Source organism: Myxocyprinus asiaticus, chromosome 16, assembly GCF_019703515.2.
Source record: "Myxocyprinus asiaticus isolate MX2 ecotype Aquarium Trade chromosome 16, UBuf_Myxa_2, whole genome shotgun sequence".
NCBI lineage: Eukaryota > Metazoa > Chordata > Actinopteri > Cypriniformes > Catostomidae > Myxocyprinus > Myxocyprinus asiaticus.
This window is the reverse complement of record NC_059359.1, coordinates 41,913,476-41,939,080: the sequence shown is the minus strand read 5'-3', so window position 1 is coordinate 41,939,080 and position 25,605 is coordinate 41,913,476. Positions and strand designations below refer to the sequence as shown.

General features: G+C 39.1%; 1 protein-coding gene across 1 annotated transcript; it reads left to right on the top strand.

Annotated features, from left to right (window-relative positions):
* The first annotated feature begins 5,122 nt into the window (after positions 1–5,122).
* On the top strand, positions 5,123–11,420 carry echdc1 (enoyl CoA hydratase domain containing 1). Its single transcript, XM_051721608.1, has 5 exons — positions 5,123–5,643; positions 7,221–7,363; positions 7,952–8,004; positions 10,677–10,757; positions 10,850–11,420. Exons 1-5 carry the CDS (start codon positions 5,421–5,423, stop codon positions 11,256–11,258), a joined length of 909 nt encoding a protein of 302 aa, XP_051577568.1. The 5' UTR covers positions 5,123–5,420; the 3' UTR covers positions 11,259–11,420.
* Positions 11,421–25,605: the final 14,185 nt, after the last annotated feature.

Genomic DNA, 25,605 nt, shown 5'->3' with positions numbered 1-25,605 from the left:
TACAGATATAATACAATTTTGTCGTGGAAGGTGTAGTTTTGGCTATTCAGGGCAAGACAGTCATTATTTGAGTCGGGTGACAAAGCAGGGAAGCTTTTGGCTAGATATATAAAGCAGAGAGAGTCTTTTTCTACCATTCTCTCATTGAAATCTGCTGGTGGTGAAATTTTTACCTCTGCCATTAATATTAATAACGCTTTTAAAGAATTCTATCTTGATTTCTATTGTTCCATATCTTCGTCTACCGATGAAGATATTAGTAACTTTGTGGAACCATTAGAACTCCCTAAACTGACTGGCATTTGATATGGTAGAATGGGATTATCTTTTTAAGATTTTGGAAATATACGGGTTCGGGAGTACATTTATTGGATGGATTAAGTTACTTTATAGACACTCTGTAGCAGCGGTACAAACAAATGGATTAATTTCAGATTATTTTACTCTGGATATGGGCACCCGGCAGGGTTACCCTCTTTCCCCATTATTGTTCTGTCTTGCCCTGGAACTATTAGCAGCCGTGATACGAAGGGAAGATGATTTTCCAGGGGTGATGGCGGGAGGTATGGCGCATAAGCGTTTGCTTTACGCTGATGATATTTTATTATTCTTCTCTGACCCCATCAGATCTATGCTTTGCCTCCACAGAATTATTAATTCCTTTTCTAAGTTCTCAGGATACAAAGTCAATTGGTTTAAATCCGAAGCTTTGGCTCTGATAGCATAGTGTCCGGTAACGGCTTTTCAGCCGGTGGCCTTCCAGTGGCCCAAGCAGGGCATTAAGTATTTGGGGATTTTATTCCCAGCAAATTTGTCTAATTTAGTTAGAGTTAATTTTGACCACTTAATAAAAAGATTTTCGAGTGATTTGGGCAGGTGGGCTTCATTACATTTATCTATGAATGGGAAGGTTAATGTAATTAATATGAATTGTATTTCAAAATTTAACTACCTGCTACAATCTCTCCCTGTAGATGTCCCCTCTCTTATTTCAAGCAATTTGATAGCATAGCAAAGTCCTTCATTTGGAATGGTAAGCGTCCCAGATTACATTTTAATAAGTTACATAGGCCAATTGATAAAGGTGGGCTAGGCCTACCCAAGATTTTATTTTATTATTATGCATTCAGTCCCAGACATTTGGCTCATTGGTCAATTCCACCTGAGAGAGCCCCTCCCTGTTTTTTTTTTTTATTTATCACACATTTGCACATATACAGTGAAATTCTTTTTTTTTTTTTTTTCCCACATATCCCAGCTAGGCTGGGGTCAGAGTGCAGGGTCAGCCATGATACAGCACCCCTGGAGCAGATAGGGTCAAGGGCCTTGCTCAAGGGCCCAATAGTGGCATCTTGGCAGTGCTGGGGTTTGAACCCCCACCATTCTGAGCAGTAACCCAGAGCCTTAACCACTGAGCTACCACTGCCCCGGTATGTATTGAACAGGAAGTTCTTGCCTGTAGTTCTTTTGCCATTGCAGAGCCTTTTTATAAAACTAATCTGAGAAGTTAAGTTACACCCCATTATCTTGCATTGCACTCGGTATGGACAAAAGTGTCCAGAGTATTTAATTCTGACATTTATTTAAATGTTGCCTTGAGCATATGGCTGAACCCCAAATTATGTATTAATAAGTCCCCTTTCTGCTGGTCAGAGTGGATTGTGAGGGGGGTTACTACACTCGGTGACCTATATGAGAGTGGAGTGTTGAGATCCATTGAAAATTTGGTTAAACATTTTGGGATTCCCAGATCTCAGTTCTACAGGTATTTACAGCTATGCCATGCCTGCTCTGTACTGTTTTTGGGAGTAGTTTAAACCCCCCCTAAAGTGGCAGATACTCTGGGAGAGGTGATTACTGCTTTTGGAAAAGGTAATGAGGCATCAGTGCATTACTCCCTGCTATTTCAGAGTCTGGGGGATGAAGTTTTAAATTATATCAAGAGATTAGGGGAGAAAGATTTAAACTTGGTACTGGAGGAGGGAGTGTGGGCTAGGATTCTAAATAACATCAAGTCTGCATCTAGAGATGCAAGGGTGTGCCTTATGCAATTCAAGATTTTACATAGATTTTATTGGACCCCCTCTAGATTGTATAGGCTTGGTCCTAAAGACACCTCCACCTGCTGGCAATGCCAAACAGAAGATAGAGACACAACCCATGTTTTTTGGTGGTGTGTTAAGATCCCAAGAATTTTGGTTGAAGGTTCAGAGTTTTATATGTGATGGATTGGGCACTCAAATTTCATTTTGCCCCAGACTCCGTATTTTGGGCGATGGGGCGGTCATCAATATGAATGATAAACACATAAAAAATTGGGTTCTGACCAGTGTGATGATTGGTAGGCAGGTTATTTTAAGGAGATGGAAGTCGGATGGAGCGCCCTCATTTCCAGAGTGGTGTGCGGAGATGGGGAGGGTGGCAGCTTTCGAGGAGGGGTCAAGTAGAAGGCTGGGGTTTTGGGATTTGTTTGATAGAAAATGGGGCAATTATTTAGCATTTTTGGGGGACTCTTGGGGAGGGGCTTTGGAGAGAGAAGGTTAGTTTTAATTATGTATGATTATTATATTTAAATTTATTTTTTATTTTTTTTATTTTTGTGTGTGTGTGTGTGTGTGTGTGTATTCTTATATGTGACCACGGGGGTGTTCGTTGGGGGTCAGGGTGGGGTTGGTGATTGGGGAGGGTTAATAGTGGGGGTTAAATGTTGATTCAATGTATATATATTGTGTTTTTCTTTGTTATATATCTTCGAATCAATAAAAAATGTTAAATTAATTTTTTATTTAATTAAATTTAGGTTTTTAATTAACCCCCCAATTTGTTTTTGTGCTAGCCCTTGAAATATCAGGAAGCAAACAAAACATTGATTTTTAATTGTGTTCCCATTTTTATGATCAAATAGGCTATTATCACTCTTGTCTCAACCCCGTCACAACTCTCCCACCACTAGGCTACTTATTTGATTTTTGATTTTTCTCCCCTTTTCTCCCCAATTTGGAATGGCCAATTCCCAATGTGCTCTAAGTCCTCGTGGTGGCGTAGTGACTCTCAGTTGCCTCCGCGTCTGAGACCTTTAATCCGCGCATCTTATCACATAGCTTGTTGAGCGTGTTACCGCGGAGACCTAGCATATGTGGAGTCTTCGCACTATTCTCCGCAGCATCCATGCACAACTCACCACGTGCCCCACCGAGAGCGAGAACCACATTATAGCAACTACGAGGAGGTTAACCCAACGTGACTCTACCCACCCTAGCAACGGGCCAATTTGTTTCTTAGGAAGCCTGACTGGAGTCATTCAGCATGCCCTGGATTCGAACTTGTGACTCCAGGTGTGGTAGTCAGTGTCTTTACTTGCCTACTTATTTTTAACACCATGTTCATTGAAGTAAATATATAGAATTTGTAATGCATAATATATTGACTATTCCATATTTTTGTTACAATATTTATAAATGTAGTGAATAACTCAACCCCGTCACAGGTTTACAATGATGAACTGTGGCAGCGTTGTGCGTGACAGAGTTGTGTTTTTGTGTGTGTATGTGTGTGTGTGCTCAAAATGGCACAATAGTCAATATTGTGCACAATTTGTCAACTTATGCAAACACTTTTGGGACAAAAAGATGCTTTTTTTAGGAACAAATTAAGATAATGCTTACTCAAAATAACCACTTCAGAAAAGGGTGCATAACTTCTTGTTAATTTCAATCACATTTGGCATTTTATAACATCTCAAGTATTCTATAAACAAATTAATCTCAATTGTGATTGGATCAGTCAATCTGAGCCCACTTTGAAAATGTTTCATATCAAATCTATTCACCCCACTTAAGAAAAACAATGAGTTTAATATGGTCCTTCAGCCCCTGCAACAGGGGGGCTTTTTACCCCAAATGCTATCCTTTCACTACTGGAGAGTTATTGAATGTTTTTTTATATAATCACCTTGAACAAAATTGAAATTGACAAATAAGTATTTTGTCTCAAAATAAATGAGATAATTAATAAATGTATAACATTTAAAATAATATTAAATATTACATCAGATTACCTCAAAATCAACCTTTAGACACCACACACAATAATCTGATGAAGGAAAAAATTGCAGTTCGTAGTGACAAACAGGTATTTAGGAAAGTACAGTGGTAATTTTTGATGCTATTTAGTGTTTTGGGAGAAAATAAAATCAAAGGAGCCTTTTACCCTGCTGAGCCTTTTGCCCCGTTGCACCCTATATATATATATATATATATAGATTAAATTATAATTTTGAAAAGTACTGATTTAATATTATAATTCCATGTGATGGTGTTGAGTTGTTGAGCTTGATGAGACCCATCCGACTATAATTCAAATCAAGACATTTCCTACGTGTTTCAGCACCACGCTGTTGAAGAAAGCAGAATGATATCACTTCTAGTTAATAATGTCACACATGGGTGGAACCAACATTTTTATGCGCTTAAAATGGTTGGTGTGACAGGATTGAGCTCAGACTGAGGGACAACATTTTATAGCCTGGTCTTTATAACATTCATGCATTGTTTTGGTCAAATATCCTTCTCAGCAGAGGAACACAAATAAATGTGTACACTAATGACAGAAATTATAGACAGTGTGCACATTTTATCATTTTTTCTTTCTTTCTTGAAACAAATTCAGTGAAGTGCCTCAGGAACATGACACAATGCTTGGTTTACGATAGAAAGACATTTGACTTAATGCACTGAAATATTACCGAATCCCATGTATGACCCAAATAATGTTCCTGCCCTCTTCATTTTTCGTGCTGTTTTGTGTCTGTACAGGTCATGTAATGATTTGCCGTGCAGTGTTTTTGTCAACAGCTCATTCTTGTGGACAATTGAAACATCGACGAAAAAGCGACAGTCAGTAAATTAACAGTAACCAACAATCAAAGCAGTCATAAACAGTATTTCTGGTATTTCGTTTGCTTTCAAGTCTCCTCAACATTTTTAGTGCATATTAAAAGCACTCTATTGTAGCTTGGTGGCTTTCTTTAGAAATTACTGTTCACGATGATCTCTAAATAAGATGGGATCCATATATTAACACTTTGATTCTTTCAGGACTGTTTTTAGAGTTACTCCGACAGCGCGACCCAGGGCAACATTTAGAAAGTGAATTAATAGGCCGATATTAAGTTAAATAGAACAGTATATCCTGATAACAGAGACAAAACGGTTAGCTTTGTTGAATGTGTTTGCGTGAACTAATGTTATGCATATCTGCCCATTCAACTCAGCTGTCGTTCACCCTTGACGGGATATATTAACCCCTTAACGCAAAACAAAGTAGAAGGCTATAATTGCACGTGTTTTATTTTTGGACGTAAATCTGTCATGCCCCTGAATTGATAGCAAAGTCTACATCTTTAAAGACAACGCAACATAATGAATGTGTGCGGCGCTGCTCGGTTCTGGTTGATCCAGACACGCAGTGCAGTGAGAGTCCTTCAACAGAACCGAACTGTCTGCAGCCACACTGATGGATCTGCTGGGGACATCAGAGAAAAACTCCGGGCTTTCACAGGAGGTTCCATAGAGCTTCAGAAACAAGAGTCAGGCATTGCAGTGCTCACTGTCAACAATCCAGCACGCATGAATGCCTTCACAGGTATTGAGATTTAGTTGAGGTTTATGGTGTTTCTGCTTCTATTGGCACTTTTGGGCCAGTGGACACACGTCTTACACTCTCACTAGTTTTAATTTGTCTACTAAATATGTCTACAATGAATTATATATGCATCATAGGAGATTTTTGTAACTTATGATTTTCTGAACCGTAATAATAATAAATATAGCCGCAAGCGGCAATTGTAGGGGGCCAAGCACATATGGCGAAATCAGTGATGGGTCGTTCATGAACGATTCGTACATTTTGAACGAGCCTTTTCTGTGACTCAGAAGAACGAGTAGTCTCAGAGAGTGATTCGTTCATTTTCTGTTGACCGCGCATGTGCATTGCGCAACCTCCGTTCGTTTGTTACGTGAAAACCGCATAGGCGCTGTACAGAAAACAGAAATGATTAGTTCACCTATCGATTATTCAGGCCCCAGTTGTTCGTTCTTTTGTCACGTGACAGCCGTATACGCTATGCACATACGGCTGTCACGTGACAAAAAACGAAGATTCAATCCAGAGGTGAACTAATCTTTCTGTTTCTCATAATTTGTCCTTGGCTGCATTATACATTTTTCCTTATTGGGACTATAATCAAAGTTTGCGTAAGTAGACGTGTTGGGGGGATTTGGCTATTGAAAACGTAACATTTTAATTTAGTTCTGCTCAAATGAACGAAATGAACTAAATGACTTGAAAAAAGATTTGCTGATTTTGCTTAACGAGACTCAAAGATTCAAGTCAGTAAAATCATCCAGTCTTCCAACCACTAGGCGAGATTACCAAAATAATCCAGTTTGACAGAAAAGATCCAGTGAATGCTGTGGACACAGCTATTTTGATGTGACGTTTCAATTGCTTTGAGCACAGTTGAAAAATGAGGATTACAGCGCCCCCTAGCATACAAAATGAACAAAACGTGGCATGTTACGTCAGAATGTTCTCTGGTTCAGTTTTAAGTTTGAAAATTGCAGTCACATGATACAGGCTAATTAGTCATCACATGCCACACCCCCAAACATATTTGTTTATACCTTTGGAATGATTAGACATATCAGAATTCTTTGAACTACTTTTTGTCAGGAGGGTCTGTAGATGATGTATACCAAGTTTCGTGCGAATCGGACAAATGACCTAGGACGAGTTCGAAAAGGTAGAAAACGTTTGTTGCGGAAATGGAAATTCAAGTAACCGTATGATTTAGGGGCACTGATGGATTCAGAAAAGCTTTAGAATTTTATTGTAGCCTATTCGTTTCCGGAGATATTAGCATAAACACAAATTAGCTAATTATAGTGCCACCGTGTGGCCGATTGTCGATTTTTCAGTAAACCATCCCTTTAAAGGCATTTAATTCATAGCCAAAATACACAATGAAGGCATGGTAAAACACTTTCAAAGCAGTTTGTGGCCTTATAACAAAAATAAAAAGTGGAGATTTGTTGGTTAATCATCCCCTGGGAAACAAAAGTGCTCTTAGTTGAAGAAGCTAAATATTTTAGTGAATATTTTAAATAGTTGAGATGAGTTTGGTGTTGGGCAACAATCTGCTTTTATGCGCTTTCTTGCAGGCAGCATGATGCTTGAACTGGAGGAGCGGGTGCATGAACTTGAGACCTGGTCAGAAGGGAAAGGTGTCATTGTGCAGGGAGCTGCTGGGACCTTCTGCTCTGGATCTGATCTGAATGCAGTCAGAGCTATAGCAAACCCACATGTGTGAATCTCAGCCTAATCTGTTGTATTCCCATTATCAGTTAAAGGAGTCATATTAGGAGTCCAATTTTCCTTATTCTTTTGAGAGAAGAGCTTATTGTACTGAACAACTTACTGTAAACATACTGTAACTTTCAGAACTGAAAATGTCCTCCCCAGTAAAAAAAGATCACTTATTGAAACTAAGCTTCAAAAATGGCTCGTTCTGAATTTTCCCAACTTCCTGACATTAGACGGATGAATACATGTGAACACATGACTGCATCTCATTCCACATGCAAAGAGGATGTTTACATTGAAGTCTAAAAAAGGCACAGCAGCAAAAAACTGACTGTTTAATTTGAAGGATCAGAGAGAGTGTGTAGAAGATGACCATAGAAAATGAAATTATGATTGTTTTTGGTTAAAAACACCCAAAACAAAACAGAAATTTTTGAACTTTAGGTCAAAATTAAACAAGACAAAATGTATATGACCCATTTAATGTTGCCACAATATCTGATGAGTAATTCTAGAGTACTATTTCCAGTGGCAGTTGCAGTGTTCTGTCTGTTTCTGGCTGATAATGTTTCAATGTTCTGTTTTCCAGGATGGCATGAAGATGTGTGAGTTTATGCAGAGCACTCTGACACGACTCCTCAGGTTTGTCTGTCTGAAGAAACATCTTTTCAATCTTTTATCTTTTAATCAGATTAGATCAATCAAGGCGCCAATATTTTTCAAGCAAAATAAAAATAATTTAAAGAATCTTTGCCACATCAAGATTACATCATTTTGCATGAGAACACTTTGCATTTTGTCTTAAAAGAATATTCCGGGTTCAATACAAGTTCAGTCCAGTCGGCAGAATTTGTGGCATAATGTTGATTACCACAAAACATATTTCCGACTTGTCCCTCCTGTTCTTTTTTTTATTTGTATTTATTTATTTTTATACATTTTATCCCCTTTTCTACCCAATTTTGAAATGCTCAATTCCCACTACTTAGTAGGTCCTGTGGTGGCGCGGTTACTCACCTCAATCCGGGTGGCGGAGGACATGTCTCAGTTGCCTCCGCTTCTGAGACAGTCAATCCGCGCATCTTATCACATGACTCGTTGGGCATGACACCGCGGAGACTCACAGCATGTGGAGGCTCATGTCACTCTCCGCGATCCACGCACAACTTACCACGTGCCTCATTGAGAGTGAGAACCACTTAATCGCAACCACGAGGAGGTTATGCCATGTGACTCTACCCTCCCTAGCAATCGGGCCAATTTGGTTGCTTAGGAGACCTGGCTGGAGTCACTCAGCACACTCTGGATTCAGGCCCCTTGTCCCTCCTGTTCTTTGAAAAAAGCATCAATTTGGGTAAGAGCGAGTTACTTGCAGTGGAATTTAATTGGGCCATAAGATGTAAAAAATATGCATATTAACATAATAACTTAGTTATATCCATTTTTACAACTTGACATGACAACAAAGCCTTATAATCCCAGTGTTGGATATAACTTTCCACAGAAAAGGTTAGTAAGCAATTTAATCACACTAAAATCAAGTTGGCATATATAATGTTTACATCTTGTGGCTATACTTTCAAAACCGTGTGTATTTTAATGTTTATGGATTGGCCCCATTCACTTCCATTGTAAGTGCCCAACTGCAACCACTTTTTTTAAATAAATGAGGGTTATAGACTATATAACCCATACAAATATTACATTTCTGCCTCATTTAGCAATGTAAATCCAGCAAACTTTTTTATATTTTCAAAACAATTGTTTTTTATTTAGTTTAAATTTAATTTAACTTTTTTATTTCTTGTATTATAATACCCTGGCATTAGTTGAAAAAAAAAAAAAAAAATTGTCAATACAGCTGCTGAGGGAGTTACAGTAAATGTTGTGCCTTTCTCTCTTGTGACTGTTGACCAGTGTTGTAGTACTCGAGTCCAGGACTCGATATTGTTGTCTCGTGACTTGTCTCGGACTTGAACACTAATGACTCAGACTTGGACTTGGACTCGAGCATCATGGTTACAACCGTTAACTTTTGCATTCTGCCATTTTATGACTTGAGATCACATGCATGTTATGCCATGTACCGGTTGCGCGAGCATGAATCTCTGCTCTCGCACGCAGATTTCCTTTGCTTTCACTCAAAACTGGACACGCACTCTCAGATCTCACTGCTCTTGTTCAGAGACACATGTCATGTGTACTCTCAAATCTATTATAATGCAAAATAACTCTGCTTCTGTTTATTCATACAAATATTCTGCCTCTGTAGACGTGGTATAGCGAAGGAGAATACCTCATAGTTCATAGTTTGATGAATCAACTCGCCATTTGGTTGGCAAATGCAAATCAAATGACAGAAACTGTTAACAAAGTACACGTTGGGACTCAAGTCCTCTCAAAACTTTCACCTCAGTAGAAAAATCACCTGCACAAGTTTGTCTAGAACGCATAAAGGATTTTTCTGAATCTATGTGGCGGCACATGCGTAGAAAATGCAAAAATAGGTGGAACAAAATCATAAATCATTATTACGAGTTATCATTATTATGGGAACATAAGATCATGTTGACGTGTGTTCATGCATTTATGACAGGTGCAATTTTACGTAGAGACAGAGACTGGCTCGTGTGATGTGAGTTTATCACAAATGTAGGCTGAAACAGTCAAGTAATCCCATTGTTAAAAGGACAAACATCCATCCATGAAAAATCATGTGAATTGTTCCAACGCCTGAATTATAATGAATTTTGATAATATAACACTAGAAGACAATATCTGAGATCTCATTTTTTATTTCCTTGATTATTTGATAGGCCTATATACAACATTGTGATAGATCGATAGATAGAATTTTATTAAGTTCTCAAGTAATTATTCAAGACAAAGAAACAAATGAAGAAAACTGTGCTTAAAGTGCTTAACAGAGATGGGATTGTTGTTGTGTGTATGGTTTCTTGTATAATACACTTTGAAAGGTTGAATGTGTGTGTGTTTGTGATTTTTTTTTTTGCTTATGACATAGACAAGGACTCGTAACTCAGACTTGTATGCAGTTATTGGCGACTTGACTCTGACGCAATATTTGTGAGTTGGATTCGGACTCGACTTGATATATAGTGACTTGACTAAAACACTGCTGTTGACTTTTGCAAAGTTGTCATTTGGTTTGATATTTTGTCATGTAATGCAAAAACAATCATACATTTTAAGTATGGTTGAAGTCTCCAAATACTTTTTGGGGCCACTTATTAGACAACGTTTCATCAGTTCACCTTTCACAGTCAAAGCTAAACTCCTGTTCTTTTAGGTAGGTTGCCACTCATCTCCGTGGCACTGGTGGAGGGAAGAGCGTTGGGTGGTGGAGCAGAACTCACCACAGCCTGTGACTTTAGGTAAAAAGGCACCCATATTTTGACATACTTTATTTCATTGTTTAAATATATATCCTGTCAAGTAGAATGTCACATTTTATTTCCATTTCCAGGTTAATGACATCAGATGGTGTTATCCAGTTTGTTCATAAGCATATGGGTTTAGTACCTGGATGGGGTGGAGCTGCAAGACTAGTTCGTATTGTTGGCAGCCAGAATGCCCTGAAACTGCTTGGCGGGGCTAAGAAGGTTGATCCAGACTTTGGAAAACAGATTGGACTGGTTGATGAGGTGCTTCACTGCTCCTCTGATGAGCGCAATACTCGAGCTCATGCAGAGCAGTGGCTGAACCAGTTCATTAAAGGGCCGGCTCCAGTGATCAGAGCCGTGAAGAAAGTTGTCATCTCAGGAAGAGAGCTTCCATTTGATGAAGCCCTTAAAACTGAGAGAAATGTGTTTGGGACAGTATGGGGTGGACCAGCCAATCTTGAGGCACTGGCTTTGAAAACAAAACATAAGTGATTGAAAATATCATCATTATTGCTTAATCTTAAAACTATTACTCAGTGCTTGGAGGATTTACTCAGATCACATGATAAAATGAGAGTAATTGAAAAGTACCTGGATTGCTTTGTGGAGTCAATGTTGTCTGCACTAAACACACTAGTAATTGAATATAATCCATCTGAATGTTGCTTTTCTTGTGCTTTTTGATATTGGTTTACCACTGAGCTCATCATCTATCGCATTGGGTTAGGGTTAGTGGCGATACAATTAGACCAATTGAAAGTAGTCCACACAACTTGTGCATGTTGTAACGACAATTAGTCATATGGACTACTTTTATAATACCTTTAATGTGCTTTTTGGTCATTTTTGGGGCTTGGCAGTATAAATCACCATTCACTTTTGTTGATTGGAAAAGTGCTCTTTCTGCCCAACACATTTGGGTGAACTACCCTTTAAGACAGGAATCTGGCATTTTCAGATACATCTGGAACCCTGGAAGAACTCGCTTTGAGATTTTTCATGCAGAAAGCCTCAAACTTCTAAAAAAAAATTGTAATTATAAAATTTCATGTCACAAACACCCTTGACATGTTTTTATTTTTTTTTATTTCTAGAAAATCCATGAAAAGCTCAATGTAGAATTGTAGATCTGACTTGGCCTGAACAGTTGTCCACACAAATCAGAAAGTGCTGCCATTTTGTCTCCTTTTCTCTTGAATGTCCATAACATGTTTATTTTGTGCTTTGTATGTAAATAAGATGCTTTGAAATTTGAAGTTAACAGCTCTCCATTTTAATAACCTGTGACTGTCTATGAGTAAAGCATTTAGAAGGGACCGTCTAAAGGCACCAACACACTAGACTTCACACTTTGTCAAAGATGGGCTTAATAAGCACTTCACTAGATCCGGCCCTCCCAAAAGTCATTTATATGACTCGTTTGCCATATTCCAAGTCTTCTGAAATCATGTTATAGCATTGTGTGAGGAACAGTATTGACACGCCAAAGTTGTAGTCCATTAGATTTTTTTATAACTTAACCCTTGCAGGACAAAAATGTCCACGTCAAAAAACTGCCATAATATTATACAGTATACTAATATTATATTCCACTTTCAGTGAGTTACTTTTTTTAACCAACATCAGTCCTGATCATAACTACCAAATATTCATTCATTTTCAGGATTTTAACCCTTTAAATGCCAGATTGTTTACATAATGCCACTGTTGTTTTTCACACACACACACACACACACACACACACACACACACACACACACACACACACACACACACACACAAAACACACTCTGACATCCATATCCACACAATTTTAGCTGCATCATTTATTCAATTGGCCTGCAGTGCTCTATAATACAGCAAACAGAAAATAGGAAAAAAGTATATATTTGGTCCATAAGCTAAACGTGAGAAAAATGCCGCTATCTGTGGAAAATATAAAATAAATTCAACTTTGAAGCCAGGGCTCCAGAATGAAAGCATACTATCATAGAATTCATAATTTTATGCTTTAATGGCACTGCGATCAAATATTGCAGTTTTAATGGGTTTCAAAGAGGACATTTTGAGGGACCAAATGAAGGAGGAACGCGAAGACTGAGTATAGATTTTGGAGGCTATGAGGAGGATTTGTGGCTGGCACAAATGGCGCACTTCTTCACCCATTCGGTTCGCCCGTGATGACCTTGGTTCTATCACGTTTGGCGGTGATGACATTAAGGAAGATGCTGTATTGCTGCAGGCCTCTGATGCTGAGACCTGGTCACAATCGGTTGATGAGGAGGGTGTTTGTATTTTCCCTCGATCAGTTGAAAACAATGGCATTTCTGCCTCAGAGACTGAGCTGATCGGAGTTCTCGGCCGGGCGGTTGGGGAGTTACAGCGGCCTTTACATCTGTGGATCGCGCCAAGCTTAGAGGCTATTCATAGCTTCCCACAGTAAAGAGGAAGTTGCCCCTCCTCTTCTGCACTGCTGTGGAAATCTAAGCCAGTGCATCCATCCAAGATATGTAAGCTCACATCTAAATTGTTGGGTAAGGCCTGCACTTTGGCACTGGAACTGCTAGCAGTCCTCTTGACTCTGAAAGCCTTTCGATCAGATGTGCATGGGTCTAACGTTCTGATCCGTTCTGACAGCACGGCAATTGAGTGCAATAATACCCAATGCTAAACCTGGTGAGCAGATTTATTCTCGAGTCAGGGTGTCAGGAAAGGGAATGAAGACTCCAACCTCAGTCAGTTCAGAGGATTTGGGAAGGTATTCAGGGCAGCCAAGGTGGACCTGTTTGCCTACCCGGAGACCACCGTTGTCGCCTCTGGTACCCCATGACACGAACTCCACTAGGCTGGAATGCCTCAGCTCACAGACGACCAGCAAAACAATTCTGCTCGCCCGCTTGCTACATTATGTATTGTGCAAGATATGGGAAGACAAGGAAACAGCGATAAGGTTGCGCTGAAATGGCCCAACAGCCACTGATTCCAGGAGGTGGTAGAGCTGTTTTATGCTCCACACTGAGAAATTCCTTTGAGAAACGAACTGAGTGGGGGCTCTTATGTGTTAAGTGTGTAGGAAGACCTTTACTAAAGTCAACTACTTAAAACAGCACCAAAGAATTCATACAGGAGAGAAACCACACAAGTGCATATACTGCAGAAAGAATGTCACTCAGTCAGAAACATGAAAAGACATGAGTTCATACTAGAGAGAAACCATACCACTGCTTTTCATGTGGGAAAAGTTTCTAAGTTAACCTAGTTACTCATTTGAACAAATTGTTGTCCAATTTGCTCTTATTTTTCCTATATTTTGTCAAATGCTGGGTTTCACTTTTACCAAGATACAGAAAATGTTACTCTGTGCACCAAAGCACAGCATTTCCATTCGTAATTCATGTCATTTTAACTGTATGGTTTTCAGACATTTTCACACATTCATAAATTGGGGATTATGTTTTATTATACCTATAAACTTGTCTTAGTGCATTACACCTCTTTCTCTCCTTGTTGAATGCAATTGACTCACATGCCGAACTGAACGAACAACATGCCTTCTCTCGTTCAGTTAGTCAGCAGATCCTTATTCATGAACGAGATGAATGAGTGAGTGATTCATTCATTTGTTTCGCAAACGAGTATACCAGTACTTTCAGTTAGTTCATGAATGAGACGTCTCATCCTGTTCAAACTCAAATGGCCGACTCGATTGGTTCAGTGAAGCAGTGTATTTGTTCAGCAGATAAAACCAATGATATACAGTATTCCTTCACAGCCTGCACTCGAATGCAATTGGCTTGCACTAAAGTCAGTCTTTACAGGCATGAAATGCTACCAAAGCTGTATTTTTCTTCAAACTAGAACTCACTAGCTTCGAAAGGGAGAGATATCAGTGAACGAGAGATTTGAGTCAGTGTATGGAGGGGAACGAGAATGATTTGTTTAAAAAGAACGAAACATTACTATTAGACACAGCGCTTGTCAAATCATATAGTGCTTATCACATTTTCTCAAGAATAATCTGGAGAAGTAATTCAGACAATGCCGATATAAAGACACAACAAACTCACATAGAGTGAAAATATGAGCAATTAATCTGCTAAACAACCAAACTATATCTGGAGAGATATGTTATTTAAGAGGTATGATTATAAAAAAACTCAGCAAAAAAAGAAAAGTCCTTTTTTCAGGACACTGTATTTTAAAGATAATTTTGTAAAAATCCAAATAACTTCACAGATCTTTATTGTAAAGGGTTTAAACTATGTTTTCCATGCTTGTTCACTGAACCATAAACAATTAATGAACATGCACCTGTGGAACAGTCGTCAAGACACTAACAGCTTACAGACGGTAGGCAATTAAGGTCACAGTTATAAAAACTTAGGACACTAAAGAGACCTTTCTACTGACTCTGAAAAACACCAAAACAAATATGCCCAGGGTCCCTGCTCATCTGCGTGAACATGCCTTAGGCATGCTGCATGGAGGCATGAGGACTGCAGATGTGGCCAGGGCATTAAATTGCAATGTCCGTACTGTGAGACGCCTAAGACAGCACTACAGGGAGACAGGAAGGGCAGCTGATCGTCCTCGCAGTGGCAGACCACGTGTAACAACACCTGCACAGGATCGGTACATCCGAATATCACACCTGCGGGACAGGTACAGGATGGCAACAACAACTGCCCGAGTTTCACCAGGAACGCACAGTCCCTCCATCAGTGCTCAGACTGTCCGCAATAGGCTGAGAGAGGCTGGACTGAGGGCTTGTAGGCCTGTTGTAAGGCAGGTCCTTACCAGACATCACCGGTAACAATGTCGCCTGTGGGCACAAACCCACCTTCGCTGGACCAGACAGGACTGGCAAAAAGTGCTCTTCACTGACGTATCACGGTTTTGTCTCACCAGGGGTGATGGTTGGATTCTCGTTTATCGTCGAAGGAATGAGCGTTACACCGAGGCCTGTACTCTGGAGCGGGATCGATTTGGAGGTGGAGGGTCCGTCATGGTCTGGGGTGGTGTGTCACAGCATCATCGGACTGAGCTTGTTGTCATTGCAGGCAATCTCAACGCTGTGTGTTACACGGAAGACATCCTCCTCCCTCATGTGGTACCCTTCCTGCAGGCTCATTCTGACATGACCCTCCAGCATGACAATGCCACCAGCCATACTGCTCCTTCTGTGCGTGATTTCCTGCAAGACATGAATGTCAGTGTTCTGTCATGGCCAGAGAAGAGCCCAGATCTCAATCCCATTGAGCACGTCTGGAACCTGTTGGATCGGAGGGTGAGGGCAAGGGCCATTCCCCCCAGAAATGTCCGGGAACTTGCAAGTGCCTTGGTGGAAGAGTGGGGTAACATCTCACAGCAAGAACTGGCAAATCTGGTGCAGTCCATGAGGAGGAGATGCACTGCAGTACTTAATGCAGCTGGTGGCTACACCAGATACTGTTACTTTTGAACCCCCCCACCCCTTTGTTCAGGGACACATTAAATTTCTGTTAGTCACATGTCTGTGAAACTTGTTCAGTTTATGTCTTAGTTGTAGAATCATTTTATGTTCATACAAATATTTAAACATGTTATGTTTGCTGAAAATAAAAGCAGTTGAAAGTGAGAGGATTTTACTTTTATATATAGCCATGTGCTATGTAATTTTAACTAGTGTTTTAATGCTAACTTTTGCACATATCCTGTCCAACTTTTTGTTTTCATTGATTTCATTGATATTTCAAGCATTATCAGCAGTGTCCTGTGGTGACATCAAGGCATTTACCGATGTTTCCATTGATCATAAATAATATAGGGGTTGTACTTGCTTATTTTGATTGCAAAATTTTATTTGGTTACTTCCCACCCATCCTCCCAGGAATCTACACCCCTGGGTGACATACTTTCTACATCTAACAGCATTTTCTGATCTTGTATAGCTGTAATTATTATACTTGTCGTTTCCATGACCTCAGACGCTAGTTTATTTGCTCTTCTAGAAAAAGTGGAAAGGTGATTAAAATCTTTCAAAACTTGAAGAAAATAGTGAAGGAATTCTGACTTGTCACAGCGCCCAAAATACACACTTTCTCTTGTACTTTCAAGTACATTTTATCCTAATATCTGCATGCTGGGAAAAAAAGAGTTCTAGGACATGTTATTTGTCTGAGCTATAAAGTGCTTATTTTTAGTGCTTTCTCTTAAATTGCACTCATCACATTTGCAGTGGTACTGTAGATGTTTTAAAGTTATGACAGTTTTTACACCGGTGGTGCCCATCGTCATGATTTCGCATAGGGCCCCACAAACCCACGCGCCAGCCCTGATTCAAAGGATAAGTAATTAAACTGAACATGTTTACGAATGTACAATGGAACTATGGTTTCGGTAAACACCAAATTGTTGAACTATGTTGATAAAGATGGGACTTACAATAAGTTTGCTAAGAATGCATAACGAACTGCATAGTAACAAATATTGTTGATTGTCATCATGCAACCCTGTTACCCAAGTTATTTTGAGAACAAAATGATAAAACAACTATTTATATTTATTTTTTGAGAATTATAGAGCCCCTAATGCATGATAGTTGTTTAGGCTAAATTTGCAACCCTTTTATTGTGGCAGGTTTTTATCTTATTTTATAATTTTTTTTACTTAACTTTTTGAATTGATTAATTTTATACATTGTGCATATGTATTTGTTATGTTTATGTAGTGTTTCTTGCTAGGAAATGACAAAAGCACAGAAATAAGGGTTTTAAATGATTTAGATACTATGTCCCACATTATTATAACAAAAGGTTGAATAAAATGAATAAAAAAATAAAAAAAGCCCATATAAAATTCTGTTACATTTTCTGAAAATTTAGAATATTATATTTTTTCCCCCCTGACCACTTGTTGAAGAAAAAATATATATATATATTTTTTACCCTATTCTTGAAAAGTGTCCACAAAGTGGCAGTATAAAGTGTACTATATAGAGAATAGGAAATGGTTTCAGAAATAGTGTTTGTGCACTCTCTACTGGCTGAATGGGAGCAGAATCGCCAGGGTAGTCTCCGGGGTCATGCTATTTTCAAGTTAATATTTTATTAGATTGCAATAAAAAATTTTTTACTGAGATATTGCGTCCTTTGTTTATCATCAACCCTTTTATTTATTTATTTTAACATAATTATTCAAGTGTTTTATCAACCACACATTAATGTTAAAAAGCACACTCCGGACAAATTGTACCCATAATAGCCTAAATTTAAGAGGTAAGACAATGTAAATATGGGTTATATATGTTTAATGGAAGACCCTTATTTTTATATTACGTTTTTCAGCCTCATCGAAACAATGGAAGTAAACATTGGAAGGTAAAAGCAGGCCACAATAAACTGTAAAGTTAAAACAAAGAATGAGGATTCAGTAATGATGGGGAGGCAATATATTTTATTAAACAAGAACTGATATGCAGTAATAACAACAATTAGGCTACAATAATCCAAGTCTTTCCTTCTTAAAAATGTAGTTTGTTTGACAGTAAATTCACAATGGAAAGAATGCTGACGATTTAAAAAGCAGGCTAAATGAGTCAATCTGTATACTAGTGAAATATTATAATTCCAGATGTGAAAGTGAAAGTGGAGATTTATAGTAAAAAAGTACTTAAATATTGATGTGTTTCTCACCCACACTTATATTGCTTCTGAAGACATGGATTAAACCACTGGAGTCTTGTGGATAACGTCTATGCTGCTTTTTGGAACTTCAGATTTCTGGTCACCATTCATTGTATGGACCTACAGAACTGAAATATTCTTCTAAAAATCTTCATTTGTGTTCTGCAGAAGAAAGAAAGTTATACACATCTGGGATGGCATGAGGGTGAGTAAATGATGAGAGCATTTTCATTTTTGGGTGAACTATCCCTTTAAATTACCAGGATTAAACCATTGTTTTTGTTTTTTATGCAAAGATTTAGTCTTGCATTTGATATCTCTATTGTTCCAAATTAGGCATTGATGGGGAGAATTATGTTTATAAATAAGTAGCCAAAATAACATGGCTTGTCTCAACTTAGTGTTTTAGTACTCGAGATTGGAGTCCAAGACCATATTTTCATGGTCTTGGTCTTGTCATAAATTTGTTTTAGAAAAATCAAATTTTTTGTGGTTATTATGGTTTTACCACAAATAGTGTAGTTTTCCAAAACGTTTCAGCTCCAAAAATGATATAAAGGTAGCATAAAAGTAATCCATACAACCAGAAGTTCTCGCTTGAACACGCAAACACGAGGACGTGTGAACAAGCTTCTCTCATGAACGTGCATAGGAGAGCTGGGCTGAAGTGAAGATTTTTGGTGTATAAGGACTGATTTTTTGCTTTATTTCTCACCCAAATCTATCATATAGCTTCAGAAGACATGGATTGCTTTTATGCTGCCTTTATGTCCTTTTTATAGCTTGACATATGTGGACCCCTTTGACTTGGGGTATGAACAAAAACACCTCATACTTCCAAAATTTCTTCCTTTGTGTTCCGTAAAGAAAGTCATACGGGCGACAAACGGTTTGATGGGTGAGGTTGAGTAAATTATGAGAGAATTATTATTTTTAGCTGAACTGTTACTGTATTACTGTAAGAGTCCATTAAAGAACGTTTCTGAAGTTCATTGTTGTTTGTTCTACAGAAACAGCTGAAAGGGGCACAGAGACAATTCAAGCAGAGAATCCAGGAAAGAAAGATGTTCAGGAGCTGAGAGAGGCTGCATTTATTTCGCAAATGCGCTTGATTACCGTATACTTTGGAAAACGATTTCGTTACAAAACTGAAAACGAATTACTCCGTTAAGACTCTCTTCCAGTGTTGGAGCTCTGTCAGTCCCACTGAAGCCCACTGTGGCTCACAGGGTGTGTGATTGTAATGTGTGTTTAACAGCGCTCTGCACAGACAGCAGTGGAGGACAGTGAGAGGACCTTTACTGAGCTGATGCACTCCATTGAGATAAACCGCTCTGAGGTGACACAGCTGATAAGAGATCGGGAAAAGGCTGAAGTGAGTTGAGCTGAAGGACTCGTGGAGCGACTGGAGCAGGAGATTGCTGATCTGAGGAGGAGAGACGCTGAGCTGCAGCTGCTTTTACACACAGAGGATCCATTTCCTCCAGGTATCAGAGATCTACTTTGATGTTTTTCTGCAAGTACACTGTATGTATCTTTATTTCATGATTCTGCTGTTTGTCTTTGTGTGTCTGTAGAGTTTCCAGTCTCCATCTGTCCCTCCAGAATCTATTGACTTGGACAGCATCACCGTCAGTTCTCTCATCTCTTTTGATGATGTAAGAAAATCGGTCTCATTGCTTAGAGGCAAATGTGAGGGTTTCTGCAAAGAGGAGATAGAAAAGATATCTGGTAGATGTAAGGTCCTGGAGTTTTTTATTTTTTATTTTATTTGTTGTGCATCACGTATTAAAATGTCACACTTGTCTGTTGGTTTCCATAGCAAGAGGCATCCAGATCATTCCCAGCATTCCTAAATCCAATGTCTTACAAAGTAAATGTTATTAAAAAGGTTATTTCATACATTTAAGAAAAACAACAACTACATTTTCTTCTTTTTCCCTGTTGGTCAAGGTTTCTTGCACCAAAAACAGTAGTAATTTAGTTCTACATGACCGTTTTCCACATTTTCTCTGACCCCTTCCCATTAAATGGGCTCTTTTTTGCTGCTGACATTTATTTACGCTCTGTTATGATTGGCTAACCTCTTCACATCTTAAATGAACAATGCTTACTTGCAGGCTTACATACAGCAATGCTTTATTTATTAATTCATTTCATAGTGGATTTGCACATCGTGGGGCTCCAAAAAACAAAAAACAAAAAAACAAAAAAAGAAGAAGAAAAATGAAACCAAAAATACATGGGAAAGATGTAATAGTATTGTCAAATGTAACATTTTAGCTGGTGGGGCACAGTGGTTGAAGTGCCTCCCAAAACCCTCGAGCCCCTTTTCAAGCACAGATCACTTATCAATGATACTGATATCTTTATTATTATTAATATGGTGTATGCAATTTTGCTCCCAGAAGACCCATAGACTTCCAGAGAAGCAAGGTGTCCAGGCAGGATCCAAAACAACATAGAGTTGTCAAAATTAATGCATGTAATTCATTTAAAATTTTGAATGCATTTACCAATTTTCACTTTAGATTCTGATATTTTACTCAGCTCTGTGTGAGTTCTCAACACTGGTTGGAGTATGGCAGAACATTTGCGATATGTCAGGGAACATTACACTGTGGACACACCACAAACGCACACAACAGCGATTCTGTGTGTTTGTCAACAGTGATCAAGTAATGGAGAAAGGAGCCCTTACAAAAAAACAAAACCCAGATGGGGCTTGTTACTAAATCCGGGGCCTGGGTAGCTCAGCAAGTATTGACGCTGACTACCACCCCTGGAGTCGCGAGTTTGAATCCAGGGCGTGCTGAGTGACTCCAGCCTGGCCTCCTAAGCAACCAAATTGGCCAGCTGCTAGGGAGGGTAGAGTCACATGGGGTAACCTCCTCGTGGTCACGATTAGGGGTTCTCGCTCTCAATGGGACGTGTGGTAAGTTGTGTGTGGATCGTGGAGAGTAGCATGAGCCTCCACATGTTGTGACTCTCCGCAGTGTCATGCACAGCAAGCCACATGATAAGGTGAGACTTGTCCTCCGCCACCCGGATTGAGGTGAGTAACCGTGCCACCACGAGGACCTACTAAGTAGTGGGAATTGGGCATTCCAAATTGGGAGAAAAGGCGATAAAAACAAACAAATAAATAAATAAAACTATCAGCTAAATCCAAAGACAATACATGGCACTGATGAGGTAACACTTCTCAGCTTGTTGGAGCTGCGCAGGATGAATTTGTCAGACCCGCTCCTGTGAGATTCTGTCCTGCGAGATACTGTCTCGCTCCTGCAAAAAATGTCATATATTGAGTGCAGGCCTCTTCAAAGTTAATATAATTTAAAGTTTGAACTCTTTGCCGCTGACCTTTCCAAGCATCAGCTAATGATTACAGTACAATTCGAATGAAGAATCATTTTGTGGATGTCAGTGCCAGCGCTTAAAGCACAACAAGACGTTGGCCGTGTTTGGAATGGCATACTACCTTACTTTTCTTACTATTTCCTTATACATAGCTTTTTAATTAACCGACAAACTAAAACTGTTCCATTTTTTCATAATTTGCAAATTTGTGATCATAACAATCTTTATCAGTCTTTACAGTGTTCAGAATCTTTAAAAACATCAAAAAGATCAGATAGCCATGTGTTATATATCACTGGAAAGGTCTCCATAAGTAGAATACAACACACATATTTGTATCACTCAGAGACAAAACAGAGAGTATAAGTATGTAAAGTCCTCACAAATACACAATTATATAATAAACAGATGTGGCTTTTTGTCACATTTTTGCTTATTCATGAAAAATAAACAGTACGCTTTGCTTAATGCTGTAACTTTTGATTTCTTTGAAATCAGATCAGCACAAAATTTTACCCAGGTTCAATTGACATGTTGGGGAACAACACAAAAGTTGTTTTTTGGACCTACTGTAGCTTATTTACATCCTGAGATATATTAAAGGTGCACTCAGTACATTTTTGTTGACGTTGTCTTGGACTTACACTGACACCTAGTGGCGTGGCTGCAGCATCATTCAAACGCAGTAGTTTTCAGTTACCAATGTCATTGTAGAAATTCACTATTCACAGCCAGTCAGGATTAATTAAATCCCTGAGTGAAAGTGTCCAATAACAAGGTGTTTACTGAGATTAAGTGAGTAGTATTCGGCTGGTCATGTGATTCTAACACGGCAGCCACCATGTATGGACACTCTCCATGTAGAAAAAGTCATGATTTCAGATATGTATTAAAATTACAATTAATTTCTGTTGAAGTAAAAAAACTTTTTAAATGAGGAAAGAATTACTGAGTGCACCTTTATGTAAAATGTGAAAAATTATATATATATATATATATATATATATATATATATATATATATATATATATATATACAGGTGCATCTCAATAAATTAGAATGTCGTGGAAAAGTTCATTTATTTCAGTAATTCAACTCAAATTGTGAAACTCGTGTATTAAATAAATTCAATGCACACAGACTGAAGTAGTTTAAGTATTTGGTTCTTTTAATTGTGATGATTTTGGCTCACATTTAACAAAAACCCACCAATTCACTATCTCAAAAAATTAGAATATTTTGACATGCCAATCAGCTAATCAACTCAAAACAACTGCAAAGGTTTCCTGAGCCTTCAAAATGGTCTCTCAGTTTGGTTCACTAGGCTACACAATCATGGGGAAGACTGCTGATCTGACAGTTGTCCAGAAGACAATCATTGACACCCTTCACAAGGAGGGTAAGCCACAAACATTCATTGCCAAAGAAGCTGGCTGTTCACAGAGTGCTGTATAGTTGAGTGGAAGGAAAAAGTGTTGAAGAAAAAGATGCACAACCAACTGAGAGAACCGCAGCCTTATGAGGATTGTCAAGCAAAATCGATTCAAGAATTTGGGTAAACTTCACAAGGAATGGACTGAGGCTGGGGTCAAGGCATCAAGAGCCACCACACACAGACATGTCAAGGAATTTGGCTACAGTTGTCGTATTCCTCTTGTTAAGCCACTCCTGAACCACAGACAATGTCAGAGGCGTCTTACCTGGGCTAAGGAGAAGAAGAACTGGACTGTTGCCCAGTGTTCCAAAGTCCTCTTTTCAGATGAGAGCAAGTTTTGTATTTCATTTGGAAACCAAGGTCCTAGAGTCTGGAGGAAGGGTGGAGAAGCTCATAGCCCAAGTTGCTTGAAGTCCAGTGTTAAGTTTCCACAGTCTGTGATGATTTGGGGTGCAATGTCATCTGCTGGTGTTGGTCCATTGTGTTTTTTGAAAACCAAAGTCACTGCACCCGTTTACCAAGAAATTTTGGAGCACTTCATGCTTCCTTCTGCTGACCAGCTTTTTAAAGATGCTGATTTCCTTTTCCAGCAGGATTTGGCACCTGCCCACACTGCCAAAAGCACCAAAAGTTGGTTAAATGACCATGGTGTTGGTGTGCTTGACTGGCCAGCAAACTCACCAGACCTGAACCCCATAGAGAATCTGTGGGGTATTGTCAAGAGGAAAATGAGAAACAAGAGACCAAAAAATGCAGATGAGCTGAAGGCCACTGTCAAAGAAACCTGGGCTTCCATACCACCTCAGCAGTGCCACAAACTGATCACCTCCATGCCATGCCGAATTGAGGCAGTAATTAAAGCAAAAGGAGCCCCTACCAAGTATTGAGTACATATACAGTAAATGAACATACTTTCCAGAAGGCCAACAATTCACTAAAAATGTTTTTTTTATTGGTCTTATGATGTATTCTAATTTTTTGAGATAGTGAATTGGTGGGTTTTTGTTAAATGTGAGCCAAAATCATCACAATTAAAAGAACCAAATACTTAAACTACTTCAGTCTGTGTGCATTGAATTTAATACACAAGTTTCACAATTTGAGTTGAATTACTGAAATAAATGAACTTTTCCACGACATTCTAATTTATTGAGATGCACCTGTATATATATATATATATATATATATATATATATATATATATATATATATATATATATATATATGGATAAATACTGTATCCACAAATGAGCCAAAACATTATGACCACTCACAGGTTAAGCGAATAACTTTGATCATCTCCTAACAAGGCCACATGTCAAGGTCTAGGTAGATTAGATGGTAAATGAACAATCAGTTCTCGTAGTCAATGTGTTGAATGCAGGAGAAATGGGCATGAGGAAAGACCTGAGGAAAGACCTTTGACAAGGGCTAAATTGTTATGGCCAGAAGACTGGGTCAGAATATCGCTGAAACAGCAAGGCTTCTGGGATGCTCCCAGTCAGCAATGGTGAGTACCTACTGACAGTGGTCTGAGGAGGGACAAACCACAAACTTGCGACAGTGTGTTGGGCACCCAAGGCTCATCGATGCATGAGGGCAACAAAGGCTATCCCATCTGGTCCGAACTGACTGAAGGTCTACTGTGGCATAACTCACAGAAAATTGTAATGATGGTTACGGGAGGAATGTGTCACAACACACAGTGCATCGCATCCTGCTGTGTATGGGGCTACGTAGCCGCAGACCAGTCAGAGTGCCCATGATGACCCCTGTCCACCAACGAAAGTGCCTACAAAGGGCACACGAGCATCGGAACTGGACCTTGGAGCAGTGGAAGAAGGTCTCCTGGTCCGATGTGTCCCGTTTTCTTTTACATCATGTGGACAGCCATGTACATGTGCGCCGTGTACCTGGGGAAGTGATGGCACCAGGATGTACTGTGGGAAGACGATAAGCTGGTGGAGGGAGTGTGATGCTCTGAGCAATGTTCTGCTGGGAAACCCTGGGTCCTGCCATTCATGTGGATGCCAATTTGACATGTGCCACCTACCTAAACATTGTTGCAGACCAGGTATACCCCTTCATGTCAATGGTATTCCATTATGGCAGTGGCCTCTTTCATGATGAAGAGTTCAAGGTGTTGCCCTGGCCTCCAAATTCCCCAGATCTCAATCCGATTGAGCATCTTACAGGACTTGAAGGATCCGGTGCACAGGACACCTTCAGAGGGGTCGGCGCAGTTTTGGCAGCACACTGATGACCAACAGCGTATAAGGCAGGTTGTCATAATATTTTGGCTCATCTGTGTATATAGCTGGTGGATAAAATAGTGAACAGAAAGGTTGTTTTAATGGATAGCCACTTTATGTTTGCCACA